This window comes from Triticum urartu, unplaced genomic scaffold (assembly GCF_003073215.2).
Source record: "Triticum urartu cultivar G1812 unplaced genomic scaffold, Tu2.1 TuUngrouped_contig_4526, whole genome shotgun sequence".
Lineage (NCBI taxonomy): Eukaryota > Viridiplantae > Streptophyta > Magnoliopsida > Poales > Poaceae > Triticum > Triticum urartu.
The window spans coordinates 3,386-22,664 of NW_024115120.1; the positions used below are offsets into that span (position 1 = coordinate 3,386).

Here is a 19,279-nt window from a genome sequence, read left to right on the forward strand (position 1 = left end):
AAGTGGAATATGATATACAAGACCTTACACATTTCAGTATCTGCCAACAAGGAATGAAATATAATAATCCTTGTTTGTTTCAACCAAAGTTTAATACCTTCGGACTTATATTACAAAAGTAAATTGTTCTTTTTACAACACATCATAATCTATTTTCCACATAATATTTCATTTTAATGTTACGAAAATTGGAATGTCATAATGAAAGCATCTCCTTTTTTCATTCTATCCAAAATGTGATCCATATGTAATTTCATATATATGAAATATGATATCTCTATTACATTACATATTTTCATTACTAACAACTAGGACATTTCATACTGAAATTTGTGTTCTTATGATTTGTACATGAAAAATATGGTAAGTATTACATACGTCAATTTGCTGCCATATTCTAATAATTACATGCTTCATATGGTTCCTATCAGGTCAATATTGCAATGCGGAAACTTTCAAATTTATCATTGCAACGTAATAATATGAAATTAAATAGCTATTAACCTAATAGTAATTCCACATTTATTATATTAAATAAAATATGTCTTAGCTGTTCACATAGTTAACATGAAAAAAAATTAAAAATGAAGAGAGTACTATCTTTTCAAATATGTTTCAAAGATTTGTACTGATTTTCATATGTCATGTTTCACATACGTTAATACACAATTTGTATCTTTATTAGGTTGTCTGTAACAAAATTATATTTCAATACATAAGGATTTTACTTTCTAATTCATATGATAATGAAATACCATTTGTATATTATACAATATGTTTTTTTTCATAGAACTAAAACTTGTGTTATTTGTTAATTTCAAATTTCATAAGTTAAATATAGACATCCAATTATAATAATTATATTCTATTAATATATCGTAATTTGGCAATATGATATTTTTGAATTTATTTTTTAGTGATCTTTAATATTAGCCCATATAAGAACAGTATTAACCATGTACCACATGGAAGGAAATCTCAACACTGTAATAGCTAACTTCAAATTAAAATATTATAGATTGAAGCCAAGTTCGAAACATTCAAATATATTACAATGTAGCTACTATGATCCTGGTAGGAATAACATCCAGTAATACCAAAGTACGTGATAGTAAAGGTTGCTTCGCCAAACGGTACGACAAAACAACTACTGGTTACACTTGTCCATTATTCGTCTTGATTGCCCAAAATACTAACACTTTCTCCTTCTTAGTTCACGTACCCAGATAAGCTTACATTTAGAACTGAAATGTCAGTGTTTCATAACTAGTTCTACTTAATATCATGGTTCAATTAATAAACAAAATCATACCAGGGATATGTAAAGTTGCATATGGGTACACTGACATAGTAACTTCTGGCCCAAACAGCATTGTACCACCTTCATTGCAAATGTCAACTTCATAGACACCAGCTGCGGTTCTAACAATCATCTTTTCTCCATCTTCAAAAATATGCAGTATAATTGCTTTAGGCTTCCAGCACAGATGGGTTGTTCTTGGGAAGGAAATGATTCGCTGTAGTTGAATCACTTTATGAGGGATCCAGCAAATTGTCTCATATAATTCAGTTTCCATCCTCCATATTCTCATCTCATAATTAATAACAACAGCAACACCAAGTACATCATTTCTAATCTTCATTACATGAACATTCCTCCTAAGAATTGCATCAACTTCATGAGGTTATTCTATGTAGCTCATGCTGTTGTCAATCATATTGAAACTAAACAGGTGGTTCACAATAAGTACCCAATACATGACATTTCCAACAATGGTTCCAGGACAGAATTCTACATATGACAAATAAGGATGAACACACACAACACATTGCCACTCAGCAGTAGCATAAGAAAAGGTGTACACCTTGGTTGGATTTCTTCCTGCGCTAATCCAAATGATTTTGATAGGACAATTATTGCATCCACCATTGTGATCATGTTGGCAGCACACAATATACTAGCCTGGCTATTCATTTCATTCTTTGGTTCTTGTGTCAATGTTGTTTCTCCATTCATAGGATTCCAGACAGCTAGAATCCTACCTTGTGTGCACAACAATAGTACCTTCCCATGACGAACATCAACTATTCGCAGATTATTTAAGAAAGGATCGTCAGTTTCACTTTGCAAATGTTCCTCAAACACTTGAGCTCTAATCATATCAGGATGTTCACCAACAGGAAGGAATATAAAAATTCCATCTATTCTTGTGAAAACTCCTAGGAAAGGAGGACTCTTCTGATTATCAATCAACAGTCTCCTAAAGGAATTCGTTACAATCAGCCTCTTCCACTTTTTGCACACACTTATAGCTCTAGCCAGACTATTTGGGTGTGCTGGCAATCGTGCTAAAATAATTTGTTTAATCTCATTAGGTAGTACTGACAGGTCACCTGTTTCTTCATCGTTTTGATCTTCCATCCTGAAACAATGTACTTATTTTAAATCTAACTAAAATTACCAATTGCACTTATTAACTGCAATTTTTAACTTGATCATTGTGAGATGTTGAAAGAATGAACCATTATAGAAAGAAAATCTATTTAAGTACACCATCAATCATAGTATCAGAGTAGGACCTAAGACATGTAAATACATAATTTTACTCCCAAAAAATTTATACACAATATAAACAAGTTAAAAGATTAATAGTCAAGCTGGTGTTCAAGTAACAGTTCTACCAAAAGATTCAGGTAAATCACCACATGTATCAGTCATTATTTCAAGTTTAAGTAGTACATAACTAGTAGGTTCTCTTTATTATTTTCAAAAATCGGATAGTCACAAAAGTAAGGAAAGTGATGACCAGAGGACAGACCTATAATTTCCAAAGATGTCACCCCGCGGTAAGGGAACATACCGTCGATTTCAGAGAAAAATAGGAAGCTTGGAGTTGCTTCTCCGCGGTAAGGATAGCAGCCTGGACGAGCTTCTCACTACTAATGATACGGCCTAGAGATTCTTCTTGAAAGTTGTTGCATTATCTTCACTGCTCCTCTTCTCCTTGTGCCGTCTAGTCTCTGCTCATGTTTCCTGTAGCTGTGTGGTTCAACGCTTACTAGACGGCGAGAGGTAGAGGACACACTATAGGAAAGGTCTCTGTGCACCACTCCACGTACATAGATATATGACCTACTAAAATATGTTTTTACTATGGCTGGGCTGAGGTGACATGCCTGCTGGCAGTCAGGGCCTAACATGAGCCCTTGCAGTCACCTTTTATTATACATCCAACGACAATTTTTTATCCAGGATTAAAAGTTATAACATATTTTACTTCTTTCAATTTCATGTTTCAATCTTTTCAATACAATATTTCAGTCATATCAATCCTTTTGCTAAAATAATTATCTTATTTCACTTATTTCAATATCATTTTTAACACATTCCACTAATTTAACTTGTTTCACTAATTTTACTAGGTGAATTCAACAATTGTTTTCATCTTATTTATATAATTGCACTCGCTGTTAATAACACATTTCACTCCGTTCCAAAAATCTTAACTAGTTTCATTATTAAATTTCTTATTTCAGTTGTTTCAATAACAATTTGCACTTGCTTCAAAAGTTCCAAAGAGTGAATTATGTTATTTTTTAGGCTAGTGTAACTAGTTAATAATTTCAATAATTAACTTCACTTATAAATCTTATTTCACTAAACTAAGAATAAAGTTTCACTAGTTTCAGTCACATTCTTGAAACTAGTTAATAGTTTACCTTTCTACTACCGCAAAAAAATCAAACAAAGAGCTCTGAAATGAGCTAAAGCTACTGCACCAACCCCGTCGTTTTGATTATCAAAAACAACGTTCATTGCTTCTTTGGTTTTCTAGAGTTTAGCCGCCGCACTTTCCGCTAGAAGTCGTCTGTCTATATGCGCGGCATCGTCAAGGCACTGAGACGCTGCGTTAGCACCGACCACGGTGGATGGCCATAAGAACTCATTCGAGCAAATAATAGGCCGCCACGGTCGGCTAACCTATACCAGCATACGGCGATGAGACCTTTTCCAGGCTGGATGACATGATCAATGACCATTACATCGGTTTGCTAAGCAATAGGCAAGACGAAGCAGGTTGACAGGAGGGGAGTCGTCGTGCGGTTGGCCCCATTTGTGCGTGCTCCTACTTAGTCGTTTAGCCGGAGTGTTGGTGCGTTAAATGAGAGAGGGAAGGTGGTTTGGTTAACTGTGAGAGGGAAGGTGCATTAAATTCAAGAGGGGATTTCCAACACACTAACTGCTTACCATTATATGCAGGTGAAATCAACGGTGAGGTTGAAACCAACGATGAAATTGTTTCACGCATAGACTATCACGCCCACCTCGAAAACTTTAGCAGGCCTTGTCGTTATTCAGATACGGCCCTCATGTTAGCGATGTCTGCAAGAGTTGCTCATGTAAGCATAATTCACAGTTCGCATCACAACAACATTGTAGTGGTTGATTCGAGTACTAGTCGGTGAAGCCCATTAATAAGGTTAATCCTAGCAAGAGGAAGGATGTACACAAGATCCCTTTGTTCATATTTTATTTGTACTATTATTGTGATGTTTATCATCTCATGTATAATAATTCAATAACAGAATTGTTTCCCATAGGATTAACGTTTTAATAAGGATTGAAGTATTGCAATCATTTTATGCAACTTATTGTTTATTATTACTCAGATATAAGACTTTCATCGGGGAGCGCTCAATAATGAATTTTCCTCGTTAAACGCAATGGACAAAATGATTGGCAGCTCAAAATCATGCTTCTGATATGATACTTACACAAAACATATATACTAACATGTCAGCTCTACCTCTATTTCAATAAAATTAAGTCTGGATCAGCCCTTTTCCCTAAAACGTGCTTATTTCCTGTTAAAAAATTTCATTTATTACTCCTAAAAAGTGTGGCACACACTTATCATTTTAATTTAATTATATCTAACATGGGTGTATAGTTGTATCTTCCCAATCTAACATGTTGAACGAATTTGACATGTCATTAACGATATCAAATGTCACTAATGAGCTAACATTTAAGTTAACATGACATTTAAAAGATATGTACAAGCACTTTTAAGTTCTAATGGAAGATAGTGATACATAAGTAGTAGGTAAAATGGTAAAAGTACCAAATTACCATTTTAATAAGAGTACATAATGAAAATTATCATATGTAATCTAATCTCAATAACTTCTATATTGAAGTAAGTAGGAACTATATGAGACACAATGTCTTCATTCATAAAATCATATTATATATTATATGTGATGAGTGTTTTTCAATTGTTTTCTTATCACTTCCGGACTGGGAACCGTAAAGATCGATTGTATTCAATGGATGTAGTAGCTAATCATTGAAATTGGCATTTTATAACATAAGCAAACTAATGTTCCATCAATCTACATTGCATTCAGTTCTAGCTATATCAATTAATGGCATTCATTGCTATTGTTTTTTTAATTTCACTAACACAAGTACTTACTTCAATATAGTATCAAAATAATGCTAAATTCCTTCATAATAACATAAATATTTATATATAAGTATTATTTTCCTTTTACAAATATAAAGGACGTACTAAAATGTATCATCTGACTTATAATATCTAACATAATTATTTTCAACACCTTCACAAATAAAGAATTATTTAAATATAAAATTTCATATGAAAGTATTAGATATCATAGTTCATATTACTACATCGTTTATCTTCGATATATAATACCAATCGTTTATCTTCGATATATAATAGCAATGAATTTGACCTAATAGAAACGATTTCAAATACAAATTGCACCTAATAGTAACAAATTGAAATACCATTGCAGAGCTAAAATGTACCTAATGATAAATTTTTTATATCTTATCTGATTTTTCTTTTTATATTTTGACGGAATGATGGAGTTTTATACAGCCATGTTTTCTAATGGTAGAAATTGTAGTGCGGCAAACATAGTGAAATTAACGATAAGAACACTTGATTGAAATATGAAATTAGTTACGTATAAGATTTCAATTATAATCATTAATGAAATTAATCATATGCAATTTAATTTCATCACCTGGCACAGAAGGTTGGTGGGACGTAATATAAAGCTACTACTGTGGATTCAATAAGTGATGCTACAGTTATAAGCCAACCTGCCAACTTATTGCTCATTTATTGCAAACCAACGGCTGGCTAGGTGCTGTCTGCCTATATTATACACAACACACATTCACCCAAGTCACCAGCACATGCACGCACTCAATCTCCAAGCACTGCTCCTCCTTAGAACCACATCTTGATATCTCAAGAATGAATCTAGCTGTGGAGAACCAGGTGAGTTCTTATTTCTTTCAAAACTACTTATTAACATTTGGTTTGTATAACTGCATGCTGTAAATGTGTTACTGCCATTTTCTGTCTAGGGTGCCGGTTTAGTTGTATATGAAGATGTTCTGTACATAACCAAACCATGTGATAGCTGGAAGGGGATTGCCAAGCAAACTCTCCGACGATGCATCCATGGATACAGTCCTGCCCGCAGGGTTGCATGGGGTATCGAGCATGGGGGTAGGCGTTTCCTCGGCTGTCCTCTAGATGTAAGAAGTACAAACTCAAACCTATATTACATGTGTGATTCTTTTATTTGTATTTACTTTTCCAAAAATGGAATTATTTTTAGGGAGATGAATGTGCATGGACATGTTGGGTTGATCCTAAGAATGCATCTCCAATGAAGAACTACCTGGCTAGCCTTCATCTTGACATGGAAAATACAATGGTCAAACTAGAAGATGCCAATGAAGAGAAAAGTAACCGAGAGAACTTTTTCCTTGTAAAGAATAAGCTGCTGAATGATCGATTGCTGTCCATTACTGCTGAGTCAAAGAAGAAAGACTACGTAATACTATTGTTGATTTCATGTCTTGTGATAATCATTAGTGTTTACTATCAGTGAACCTCTTTTATAGCTCATTGTACTATTATTCAGCACCAGATTTCATGCTTCTATGTACTCGCTTCAGTATCAATACATTTCAGTATTTCATATAATGAAAAAACAAATTATATATCATTGTGCTACTAAAGTTTTTCTTCCATATTATCTTAACTTGGTTGGATTTGTTTCCTGAGTTTCGGGATGATTTGATTAAAGTCAACTATTTTAAATACAAAAGTTAAGTAACTTCATTGTACAATTCATGTAAGCTGTTTGTACTTAATTTTCACAGCTTATGTAAGTGAAACGTGAAGATTTGATTACGTATCTAAATTGTAGGAATTGAAATTCTATATCGACTATTTGAAGAGCTGCGGTTAAAATACATAATACATTTGAGTAGTCCCGCATACCAATAATGTTAGAGGTTTTAAATTTCAATGAAATGACATACAGCTCAGCCATTTCATTGAACTGAAATATGTAATGGATAAATTATTAAATAAGAAGCAACTTCAATTTTAAACATTAACTAAGAACTAACATATATTGGCCACAACTTTTTAAGTCTACTTAATATAGGATAGAGAATATCTTGTAATTTGAACCCAAAATAAAATGCCAACTATGTTGACACACAAAATGAAATATGAAACACTTCTACCATCTGCAAGTTCCATGTTTCAAAGTTACTCATTGATTCTTCTCCTCTTCATCGATCTTCCATCCGCACCAATCCTACGCAGCTGGAAGTATGTAATTGGCTCTTCATGTACACGATGTACTCTTTCAACTTCAACATCAGACGCAGCGTCGCCTTCATCTAGCTCTGCTTCAAAATGTATATGCTCAACAACAATGTTTTCCCCAACATGCTCCAGCAAATGGTCTTCTTCAACTACTAACAAAGGATGCTGCATAGAAATAACATATTAATCATCCATGAATGGAAGTTTAATGTACTAAAGTGTGCTTACTTCTATTTGTTCCACATGGCTGTCCTTCACGATTTTTGTATGTACTGAACGTCTGCTAGAGTCAGCATCATCTTCACATGAGCTCCCATCCGATATTTTCTATCAAACAGAAGAAAGAGAAATTGAAATAAAAAACCAGAAGAAGATCTCTAACAGCATACCAAATGAAAGTGAAATAGGAAACTTCAAATGTCACTGAACATAACATAACAAGGAACATCTTATAGTAATTACCTTGGAGAAACTAAGATTTTCTTCCATCGGATTTGCATCAATGCTGCCATTGGTGAAGGCTGAGAGAGCCACAACATTGTTCTCTTCCTGGCTCATTGTGGAGTAAGATTTTCATCGGGAGGGGGCATGGACAAGTCTCAGCCTGGCTTTTATACTACTACTTCTAGAGGTAAGTTTCCCACCAAAATGTACCTCCAAAATTTGAAACCAGACAATGGAAATATCCAGGACAACTGTTTTTATAACACTCCTACTTGTTTTTTCACATATAACACCTCCATACAATAAGAAGTTTCACTGTTGGGTCTCTTGTTTCAGTGACATGTAATTTTTAATGTGATATAATACTGGCAAAAGGAATTTACATATGAATGCTAACTAGGTGGCCAATGTGTAAAATTTACATGTCTGCTACCAAATAGTACTAACCATTAAGGCAGTGTAGTGTGTTGTCATATCCATGTCCAATCTATTTCGTAGACCGAGGCAACGACTTCTGTCACAGCACGCGTGGTACTAGGCAACCCATCTCTCCCACTATCTCTGCCCATACCTCAACCTCACAGCCATACAAGAACTCTGTAACCCAGAGCTCTCACTCAATCGCCATTGATGTTCTTCTTCTACCTCTTGACTGCATCAGCTAAAGAGTGATACTTCTCTTCCAGTCTCAATCCAAAGATCCCGGCGCTTATGATGGCAACTAGAGTTGTACTGATCTGAAGAAACACAAGATTCTTTAACAAAAAGAGGTTAGTAAGGATTCTGTTTCAGTTAGTTCAATCTCTTAAATTTTCTTTCTGTTGAACAAACATATTTCTGCTCCGTTCGAGCAGAACTTACTATTTTTTTCCAATCTGCTACATACCTCTATGTTTATTTGGACCATCAAATCGGAAGTGTTGAATGCCTGCAAGATAGCTTAGTTTTTTTTCTACACTGAAATATGTTAAGTTAATGATATAGTATTTCAATTCCTGTTACAATGGTTTGCTGGAATATGGTAAACATGTATATCACCTTTCACTTTTTATTCACTGGAAAACACATTACAATAATAGAAATGTATATCATGAATAAGTATTGTATAACATATTTAGTGATATGTACAGAATTTTAGTTCTGCATTGAAATGTGAATATTTAGTGATATATCATTTCACTTGCTACTACAAAGGTTAACTCCAATATTGTTTCATTAATTACAGTTGTAAGTGTAATATTATTGACGTGCTCGCTAAAAAACAAATGTAAATTTTCATCGAGTGAAAAATAGAAGACATTAATAAACATGTATATCCTGAAGATATATCGTATAACATATTTACTGATATGTACATATATATATATATAGTAAATAACCAAAAAATAGGTTGTGTTCTTACATTCCACAACTAAGCTAACTCATCTAATTTCCTGCATATTGGAATTAGATTTAACACAGAAAGAATGGAATATTTTACTTGACCATTGTCTATCAACTTTATCCATATAATTTTTCATTATACATATTTAAAGAAATGATTGAAACAGAGTTCATTTAAAGTGAAAGAAATCTAATTTGTTACCTATTGTAATTTCCTAGGATTTGCTACAACATGTCAGGACATGATCATAGTTCAGAGAGGACGTCCAATGATTCTAAAAATTCAGATGCTTCTGAATGTGATGCAGCAACTCCTAGAAGTTCTTGCAAAAAGGTTGCAACAGTGATAAGCAAGTTTGACAATTATAAAAGGAAGCTTGTGAAAGATATGGATTTTGGAGGACTGTTGGACCTTCCATAAATAAACAAGTTAGATAGAAAGTTCACAGTACTGCTACTCTGCAACACTGATCCTGATACTAGAACAATAAGGCTGGAAAAGTTTCGCTGCGAATAACTGATGATGATGTACACAGAATTCTAAGAATACCTAAAGGTCCTAAGATATTGAGAGGATTGGACTGCCAATCAGTAGACAAGAAAATAAATTCTTGTGACTTGCAATGGGATCTGTTACATACGATCCTGAAGAGATGAACAACTTGAAGGTGGCTGAAACAATAATAAGCAGGGAGTACCCAAATGGTATGGATGCAACACAGGTTGACCAATTCAAGACTTCTTTTGTTTGCTTCATACTGGGTTATTTCTTAATAGCTTGTAGCAGTGCAAATCATGGTGCCAAAGATTTCTGGGGTTCACTACTCACACCAAATGAAATACCATCATACAACTTCTGCTCAGCAGCAATTGATGAAATTATGAATGCAGCAAGAAAAGCTCAGTATGAATTTAAAACCAAAAAATCTATCAAATATGTTTCTAGCCGCCCGCTACTCTTGCAGGTGAGTAATTTAATTCAAATAAGTACGATGCATATTCATTTTTTCTTTCTTCTAGTTTATCATTTGACAATTCAATGAAACTAATTGTTTTGCTTTCATAAAAATACAACAGGCTTTCGTTTTAGACAGCCTCAATCTTGGCTTTCTGAACATACCTGATTATGTAGTGCCTACTATATCTGCGTTTGATTGTGAAAAGATGTCAAAGATGATAGAACTTGTGAGGCAGAAGTCTGATAATGATTATTTTGGATCTAATGAGGTGCAATTATATTTAGTATGCTATAATATAAAATTTATTAGATTTTGTGTAACTAATCAAATTTGTTTTCTATGTTTATCAGGTAAAGTCATTCAGGAACAGGAAACAAAATGTTCGTAACGAAGCTGCTACTAAATACAATTTTGCAACTGTTACAATGAATAAACCTCCATTTATACCTTACCAAGGCACAAGCAAGCCTGCAACAGTACAAACTACTAGTCATGCAAAGCGCCCACTCAATATTTTCCTGGATTCTTATGTACAAGGAACAACACCAAAGAAGGTACATAATTCTAACATTTGGATAGTACATAAATTTTAGAAGAATGAACTTTCAATGCTAACACTTTTTATTTGATCAGCTATCCATTCCTCAAATAATTGATCTTAGATGGCACAGTGCTAGGATCATAAGACATATGAATGAGTTCAAATCAATTGCACAACCAATTTGTAATAACCAAGCATTGTCAACATTAGCAACGGATAATTTATATGCCAAAATAGACAATCTTTTGGAAATCATTTTAAATTATAACCTTGAATTAGCAAAGAGGCTTCATGAGCATGTCCCGGCAGTAGAAGTTCGATCAGAAGGTCCACCAAAGTGCATAAACAGTTTAAAGCATTCTGGAAGTGAATATAGCGGAGCTGATTCAAATAGTGATTGTAAGTAGTTTGCAACAAAATTTAACTTTTGCTACGCATACTATTTACTGATAAGTTTTTTCTATTAATGATTCAGGCACTTCCAAAAAATCGACTCATCCAAAAGCAAAATGTTTCAAATTGCTGGTAATATATATGAACTCATAGTAGTTTATTCTGCAATGATTACGTTATATGTCATGTGTTTTCTATATTGAAATAAGTCCAACAACCATAGTTATCTGGTTGATACTAATTAATTTGCAAATATTTTAGTTTCAGGAGATATGGATGCAACAAGAACACCAACTAATGCACTACAAACACCATGTTCTAATACATATCGAGATTTGAGAATGTACAAACACCAAGGAATGAACTTTCACCAGCAACAGTTGCTAGTAGGATGTCAGAAATAGCTGTTGCATTCCGTTTGTTTCAGCGAGAAGATATCCTTAACTTAAATGCAAGAGCACTTGAAGCAGAGTTCACGGACTCACCGATTGAGAAAATTAAAGTAAGCAACGGTCAATTGGCAAGTAATCATGTGCTTGTCGGTACTACAATGCTTCAAAAATCATCAGCCATGCTAGCTACATTCTCAAATTGGATACTACACAGCAAGCAAGAGGAAAATGAAGTGTAAGTATAGTGCATTTAAAGAATGACATATACAAAATATATACATTTATTAATACAGCTCATACATTAACTATAACAGGTGCTGGATAATAAATTATGAACCAAGGTACATAGAGGTCACAGGGAATGAATTGAAGGATACACTCGTACTATTCAAACCATTTAGCTATGAAGTATTTGATTTATGTATCAGAAGATTGGTTCAACTAGAAATGTTGATTTATGGCACATCAAAGAAGCAAAGGTGTAGGCATATAATGGAGTCCGACTTCGCTGTAAGTTTCCTAAAATTAAACAAGATATAAATATTAACATTAGATTATTAGTAATTATTGTGTGTTTTTTAATATGAATGGAAAATAATGCAATTTGATATAATGAATGCAGATGATGGTTCTAGGAAATGAAAATGTTATGTCCAGCAGATCTATTCTTGATCAGTTTAGGAAGATTGCAGTATTCTATGATATATCAGAGTGCAGAACCGTAAGTTTGTTGGCATCAAATAAATATATATGTTTCGAAGTTTCTTATTTTCAGAAATAATATGTAAGGAGCAATCAAATTACGGCGTATTAACTAGGTTATTAATCTTATAGTTCCTGCTCTAGTTAATGTTACATGGTGCTCGTATTTCCTTGACATGATGCTAAAATGTGTACATGTTGCTGACCCAACGTATGTACGATCAAATGAAATTGAACTAAAGAAGATGCATGATTCAAACGTCAAGAAAATTCTATGTGCAATGACAAAAGTAGTGAAAGAGCTTTACTCTGAATGGGAAGTTGATTTCACCACATGGGACACCAATTACTTGAAGCCTATAATTCACGGTGCTAGCAGGTACTATTGCTTAAACTTTGAGAATGCATTCACAAGTAATATTTGTGTATAGGTTTTTCTAATACTGAAATGTTCGACAGCGACGACTCTGGTTTGGTGACGATTATATCCATTCGGGATTTCCATGGAGACACAATTATTGGAGCCCACACACAGGTAATTATCAAAAATAGTGACATCTTCTATCCATATACCTTCTTGAAAATCTGTTGCATCTTACTAAGATTTCATTACATGTTCCTTCTTCTGCAGGAAACAATAATGTCATTCAAGCCTTTGTTGTTGTATGAGTTGATGTCCATTAAAGGAAACCATGGAACAGTTCCTACTTCCTACATAGAAACAATTGATGATTAGGGGAATAGCACCAGAGTTGAATTGAACAATTGGACGTGATATTTAAATATTTTGTATGAGATATTTATGTTATCTACTTTCATAATACTTGAGGACAATTATTATTTGTATTCAAAGTATCATAAAAATTATGGAAAACTTTTCAGATTTCAATTTACTTTGAAAGTAGTTAATCTATCTGCATTATATCACATGTACCTGTACCATAATATGCAGAACGTAACAAATTTCAATTTATTCGAATATCATTTCCTATCCATTTGTAATTTTTCAACCGCTCTATAAAATATTCACAAGTAAACAAATAATTGTAAGTAAAGTAATGTACTTCATCTGTTCAAATTACTTCCTGTTATAATAATGCATTACGTACAGTACTAGATTAATGATAAGTAATTGTAATCTCAGACTTGTAGTTATGCTCGTACGGTTTACATAAATGTAATTTCACATTACAAACATTATTAAAATAGCTTAACTTAAAACAAATAATAATCATGAATGCCCCAAATCTTGCACAATGAATGTCAACCCTAAGACGTAAATTATTATAAGTGATAATTGAAATTGATTTTTAGTTTCATTTGACTATAAAAGAAAGTAATAACTGCAATTGAAAAGAAGTCAATAATATTGAAATATGAAACATACAACTATAAGTTACTAATCTATGTTGAAATTAAAAAATAAAGAAACAATGTTTAATTGTTATTAATTATAATACTTGAGAAAAATACATATCATTAATGATTTCGTTTTAAACAATTAACGAAGAAATAATTAGTATTTGTTATTGTGAAATATATAGTAAGAATGCATAATACATATTCCTCGCAACACGGATTGTACATTAACAAACTAGTAAGACATTGTACATCAATGTAACAATTGATCAATGCACTCGATAATGGTTTGATAATTAAAGTAAAGTGGACTATATCGTACTTACTCATTTACTAAAGTAAAATTAATTACCAAACTTTCAAACAATATAGGACAGCAACATAAAAATCAGGTTAATATAGATATGTACAATGTTTGAAACTTTCCATTAATGAGAGATTTCTCTTACAAAACATTTGTATAAGAGATGTCGAATTGCAATGGTTTTACTGTAAAAGGTAAACTAACCTGGTAAGTAATTAAAAGTTAAAAACTTACCAAAAATGCTATACAATTCTATCAAACCATGTTTCAATTGATTACGAATTTCTGACAAGTAATTACAAAATATGTCCACTTTAATAATAAAAATTATGAACAGGAAAACTATGTAATGAATATAATAATATGCATTAATGCAAATTATCTTCTCATTATATTTGATATCCAGAATTTCAATGGATAGAAATGAATGTTGAAAATAAGACATCGAAATCAAATTACGGAATTTATATGGCAAACCTACTTTATAAATAAATACTAACGTTAATAAGATGGAACTTAGCTCACCGATTAATACACAGCAGTTGCCAATCATTACACACTTCATTAGTCATTTCATTGAAACCACATAAAGCAAACAAATAACATTAAGGTAAATATAGTTCAGGACAATTTTTTATCGTGTGGATTGGTGATCGACATTTGCTGCAAAACCTTGACTGGACAACCCCTAACACACCACCAGGTTGTTTGCTCTTCGGGTCAGGTTTTTTCCCACGTTTCTTCTTCTTCTTGATGTTTGCTTCCATGCTAGACATGTACCTTTTATTTGATGGTCTACCGTTCTTCTTCATTATAGCAGGTGCAAGAATTGAAGATACCAGAATAGAGAGATTTCTTGCGGTATCAACTATTTGAATACATGAATCACCAACTTCGTCGTCTTCCTGTTGAATACCAGACTGTGTACTTACTTCATGTTCAGGGATTGATCCATATCCGACCTGGCATGTAGTTGTCTTTGAAAGTTTGTGCTCATGTAATTCCTTCTTGCAGCGAGTAAAATTAGACTTTGCTATTGCAAAAGCATCTGGATCAGTTTCAGCTTCATTCACTATATCTATTACAGCAAAATATAATAGCTTGTGCCTAAATGATCTAGATTCCTCGTTCGTGTCACAGATATACTTTTCCAACTTATTGTTGAAAGTAGATGACCTGGCTTGCTTTGTCCACCGCTTCATTATATGACAATCGAGGATTTTGCAGACACCTCTGTTCACAAAAATCTGCGACAAATAACAACAAGAGCGAAAATTAGTTGCTTGCCAATACAACATCAAGTTTAATACTTGAAATATATATGATTCATACCGCTAGGACGTGGCTACAAAGAACACCAAAATGTTCGTAAAGTCCACATTCACAAGTGTAATATCCAATAGACTCGTCTACTTTGATTTTGTATATAACTTTCGACCACGATTCCCTAGACTCGGCCTAGACGTGCTTGACAACAAAAGTATGTTCCTCCAAGCTAGGAAGCACAAGGTATTATGTTGACTTAATGAGCTCCTTCTTGAATAGATTATAAACCTTCGCAGTATAGATAACTGAAGCATGCTTCTCCATTGGATATCCAAAATGGACCTTAATTATTTTCTGCATTTTATTACAGAAAGTTAGATTTCTAGATAAATGAACAAACAATAAATGTAGTAGCAAGATAACATTTTAAATGGTACAAAATTGTTGTTTTCAGAAATTTTACCCGTTTGTTCTTCCTTTCAGCATCTGCATCACAACTCTCACGATCGTCTATAAGCTTAGTGTATTGTGTAATGAATGCATTTATTGAAGAATTGCATATAGTATGTATCTTCAGCATAAAGTTTGCACACTCACTACGTTGAGTGCTACACATTCTGGCACAGAAAACTTTGCTAAAATATGGTTTCGCCCATTTGTGCCTACACTCGTAGGCTCTAGTCATGAAAGGATGTTCCTGCAAACCATATTTGACGGTAACGAAATCCCACGCATCTTCAAACTCTTCTACAGTCAGCCTGTGGTTCACTAACTTATGGAAATCATCGGCAAAAGTTTTGTGCTTGCTATACACAGCACCAAGAAGTTCATGAGCCCTCTTCAGGACGTGCCATTTGCACCATCTATGTTCTGCATGAGGAAACTCTTTCTTGACTGCGTTTCCAATTGCTCTAGCCTAATCTGAAATTAAGAAATGATGTAAAAGAATGGATTAATAATATATATTGTATATATGAAGATATGGAATAAAGTATGTTTCATTACTATTCTTATATCTGAAAAGTACTGAAAATAAATTTTTGGATGAAAGTAACAAACTAAACATAAGGTAAACAAGCAACACATAAAGGTCTTTTCAAAGTATTCTATACCTGTAAGAATAGTAACTCGGTGTTTTCCTCCCATCATAGCAACAAATTGCTTAAAAGCCCAACAGAAATTCTCTTCCTTCTCATTAGTCAAAAACACTCCAGCGAAAATTACACTTTCAAAGTGGTTACTAACTCCTACAAACATACCAAATGGCATTTTGTAGATGTTTGTTCCATAAGTAGTGTCAAAAGTTATTGCATCTCCAAAGTGATTATATAATGATCTACTCCTTCCAGTAGTCCACATTAGTGACTTAAGCCTGTTGTCATCATCAACCTGTGCACAAAAAGCAAATCTATCGTCCAGTGCTATCATATCACGGAAGTTCTCCAGTGTCTTAGCAATGTCGTCCTGAAGTGTTTCACTAGCAATCTGAGAACATACAGTTCGCAACTTCCTCTTACAGAATGGTACTTTCTTTGTTGAGCCATAGAAACCTGCTACTATAGAATTAACCCTCGTTAGTGAAACATTATTCTCCCGAAGATTCTTTATTAAATCTCTTATTGGCTTGTCAATATGTTGATGTGAATGCAGGTGCTTCTTCTCGCTACAAGATTCTACAAGGGAATGATTGTGTTCCTCCCTAAAAACTTTGACATACCATTCTGAATTTTCATTAAGATGTACCCTGAGTGTTGCTTTGCAACCACATCTAGTAGTTGCATATTTAGTATTCTTGGTGATTCCCTGCACAATAAATGGCTCGATAAGATTAAATATCATTAAGCCTAGTAAGAAGTTTAGTAACTGGATTAACATTCCTAATGTTTACTAGGGACATAGAAAGCTGCAGTAGTTCATAATTTACTTACCGCTCGTTGGCAAATTAATTCCTGCATTGTCTGTACGCCATTGCAATTAATATAATTATCACCATTCCGAATACTGAAACCAAGCACCCAAGAATATGTATTGTAGAAGTCATATGCTTCTGCCTTTGATGAAAACTTCATACCAACAATCGTCTTTAACATTTGAACAGATGTGTCTTCACAAAAACTTCTAATCCCGTGTTCCACAGCTCCAACTTGTCCTCCTCTATCCAAAACAAATAAACATCTTTATATCAAACTGCTATTATCTATTCAGTATAAAACAAATTTTAGAAAGGTCGTTCTTACTCAAGGTATCGTTCATTAGAATCAGACTCCTCATTCTGAACATTGTATGCAGAAAATAAGTACTGCTCGTCAAGATTTTCAGGGGCAGAAATCATATCAGCAATCGCAAACTTTTCTTTCATACATTCAAGACTGGACTGAACTTCATTTGACTCATCGACATAATCATAAGTGTCAACCCTGTTTAAAATAATGATTACAAGTACATGAACATACATAGATTTATGTAAACTACATGTGAGGATTGTGATAATGGAATTTCTGCACTTTACCTTAAGTTAGGTCTCGAAAGTACATCAGTGTCTTCTGAACAATATGGTCTATCAGAAAAGCACGAACTTTCTTCGGGTATTGAGTTCATAGTGTTTCTAAAAAAATTAATGAATTTGTTACTATATTAGCACAATTAGGATAATAAATTGAAAAGTCAGGGGCGAACATATTAATAATATATACATTAACATATAAATTATGTAAACTTACTCTTGATTGAAATTTGACATGGGCTGCTCAACCATGTTTAGTAGTTCCATAAAACTGCCTGGGATGCTGTCCCTCTCACTATCCATATTAGCCTACAACCGCAAATGATTTCAAAGAAGCGAAATTAATATTACAACTATGTAATCAAATAATATAAATTAATGACAGAAACGTATATGATTAAAAAAATTGAAGCACACTATACAGCATGGGATCAATTTTTAACACAACAGAACAAAATCCTAATCCTACAAGGAACTACTGGAACTGCGTTCTGGACCCACCTTATTTGCTTTCCTCAGCGGCGAAAATATTGATGTCCCGCTAAGATCTTGGATAAATGATGGACAGAGAGATCCCAGTCAGTACCTTCAACTCATCCCGGCCTAAAATCAGATCTTATATGTCCTACAGCTGCTTCGTGGCTTCAAATCTGATTAGAAAACTGACACATAAGATTTGCAATCGATTACTAAGGAAGATATTATAAGGTACAACTTGAGGAGAAACAATGGCGATGGACAGTGAGAGAACTTGACTCACCAATATACTCATAACCAGAGGGAAGAACTTCCGTAGAAACAATGGCGATGGAGAGATAGAGATAGAATGTAAATGGGGGAAACAGAGCATACTGGTGTGTGGAGGAGAACGATAGAAAGATAAAATATCCACAGTGGGTGGGCTCCATTACACAGTATTTTATACTACCTGTCAGAATGGACAGAGGTATTCCCATTGTATAAATGTTCCTGTGTGATTACTAATTTATACGGAAGCTGATGACGTAGATTTTGAGAAAAATGAGGAACGGTGGATGTAATAGCGGTACCTACCGGCACCGGTAGAATAACTTAGTCGCCAGCCAGCCAGCACCCAAAACCATTCCAGATTTGAAGCGCCTGATGGCGCGTTCCTCGACCCAGCCCAACCAAGCATGACCGTCTGCCCTCGTCAACAAGCTAGACTCTCCTCCTCACCCTCCCTTCACTCCCCGGCTGCTGACCTCCTGATCATGTTCTCTCCCGCGCGCGTGAACTATATAAGCACTCGTCGAGCATGGAGAAGAACGAACGTGTATACAGCACAGAGCACAGGGCACAGATGGCAAGTGTTGTCCGGCTGCTGGCCGGCAGCAGCCTC

General features: G+C 34.1%; 2 protein-coding genes across 18 annotated transcripts; one reads left to right on the plus strand and one right to left on the minus strand.

Annotated features, from left to right (window-relative positions):
• Positions 1-6,250: 6,250 nt before the first annotated feature.
• On the plus strand, positions 6,251-7,056 carry LOC125527955. The gene is made up of 3 exons (XM_048692469.1): positions 6,251-6,320; positions 6,410-6,583; positions 6,667-7,056. The coding sequence occupies exons 1-3, from the start codon at positions 6,297-6,299 to the stop codon at positions 6,940-6,942; spliced, it is 474 nt and encodes a 157-aa protein (XP_048548426.1). The 5' UTR covers positions 6,251-6,296; the 3' UTR covers positions 6,943-7,056.
• A 1,079-nt stretch (positions 7,057-8,135) lies between these two features.
• LOC125527953 (protein FAR1-RELATED SEQUENCE 5-like) lies at positions 8,136-18,856 on the minus strand. 17 transcript variants are annotated; one of them, XM_048692459.1, is made up of 12 exons: positions 18,680-18,847; positions 18,421-18,569; positions 18,137-18,228; positions 17,926-18,021; positions 17,654-17,833; positions 17,345-17,570; positions 16,529-17,219; positions 15,880-16,337; positions 15,483-15,770; positions 14,676-15,397; positions 13,061-13,198; positions 8,136-11,991 (listed from the first exon to the last, which is right to left on the minus strand). In XM_048692459.1, exons 3-8 carry the CDS (start codon positions 18,220-18,222, stop codon positions 16,333-16,335), a joined length of 1,284 nt encoding a protein of 427 aa, XP_048548416.1. In that variant the 5' UTR covers positions 18,223-18,228; positions 18,421-18,569; positions 18,680-18,847; the 3' UTR covers positions 8,136-11,991; positions 13,061-13,198; positions 14,676-15,397; positions 15,483-15,770; positions 15,880-16,332. The 17 variants fall into 17 exon arrangements, with proteins under 17 accessions (XP_048548416.1, XP_048548418.1, XP_048548419.1 ...); XM_048692461.1 differs by having other exon boundaries at positions 8,136-11,360; positions 11,879-11,991; positions 13,061-15,397; XM_048692462.1 differs by having other exon boundaries at positions 8,136-11,381; positions 11,879-11,991; positions 13,061-15,397.
• Between the last annotated feature and the right edge of the window lie 423 nt (positions 18,857-19,279).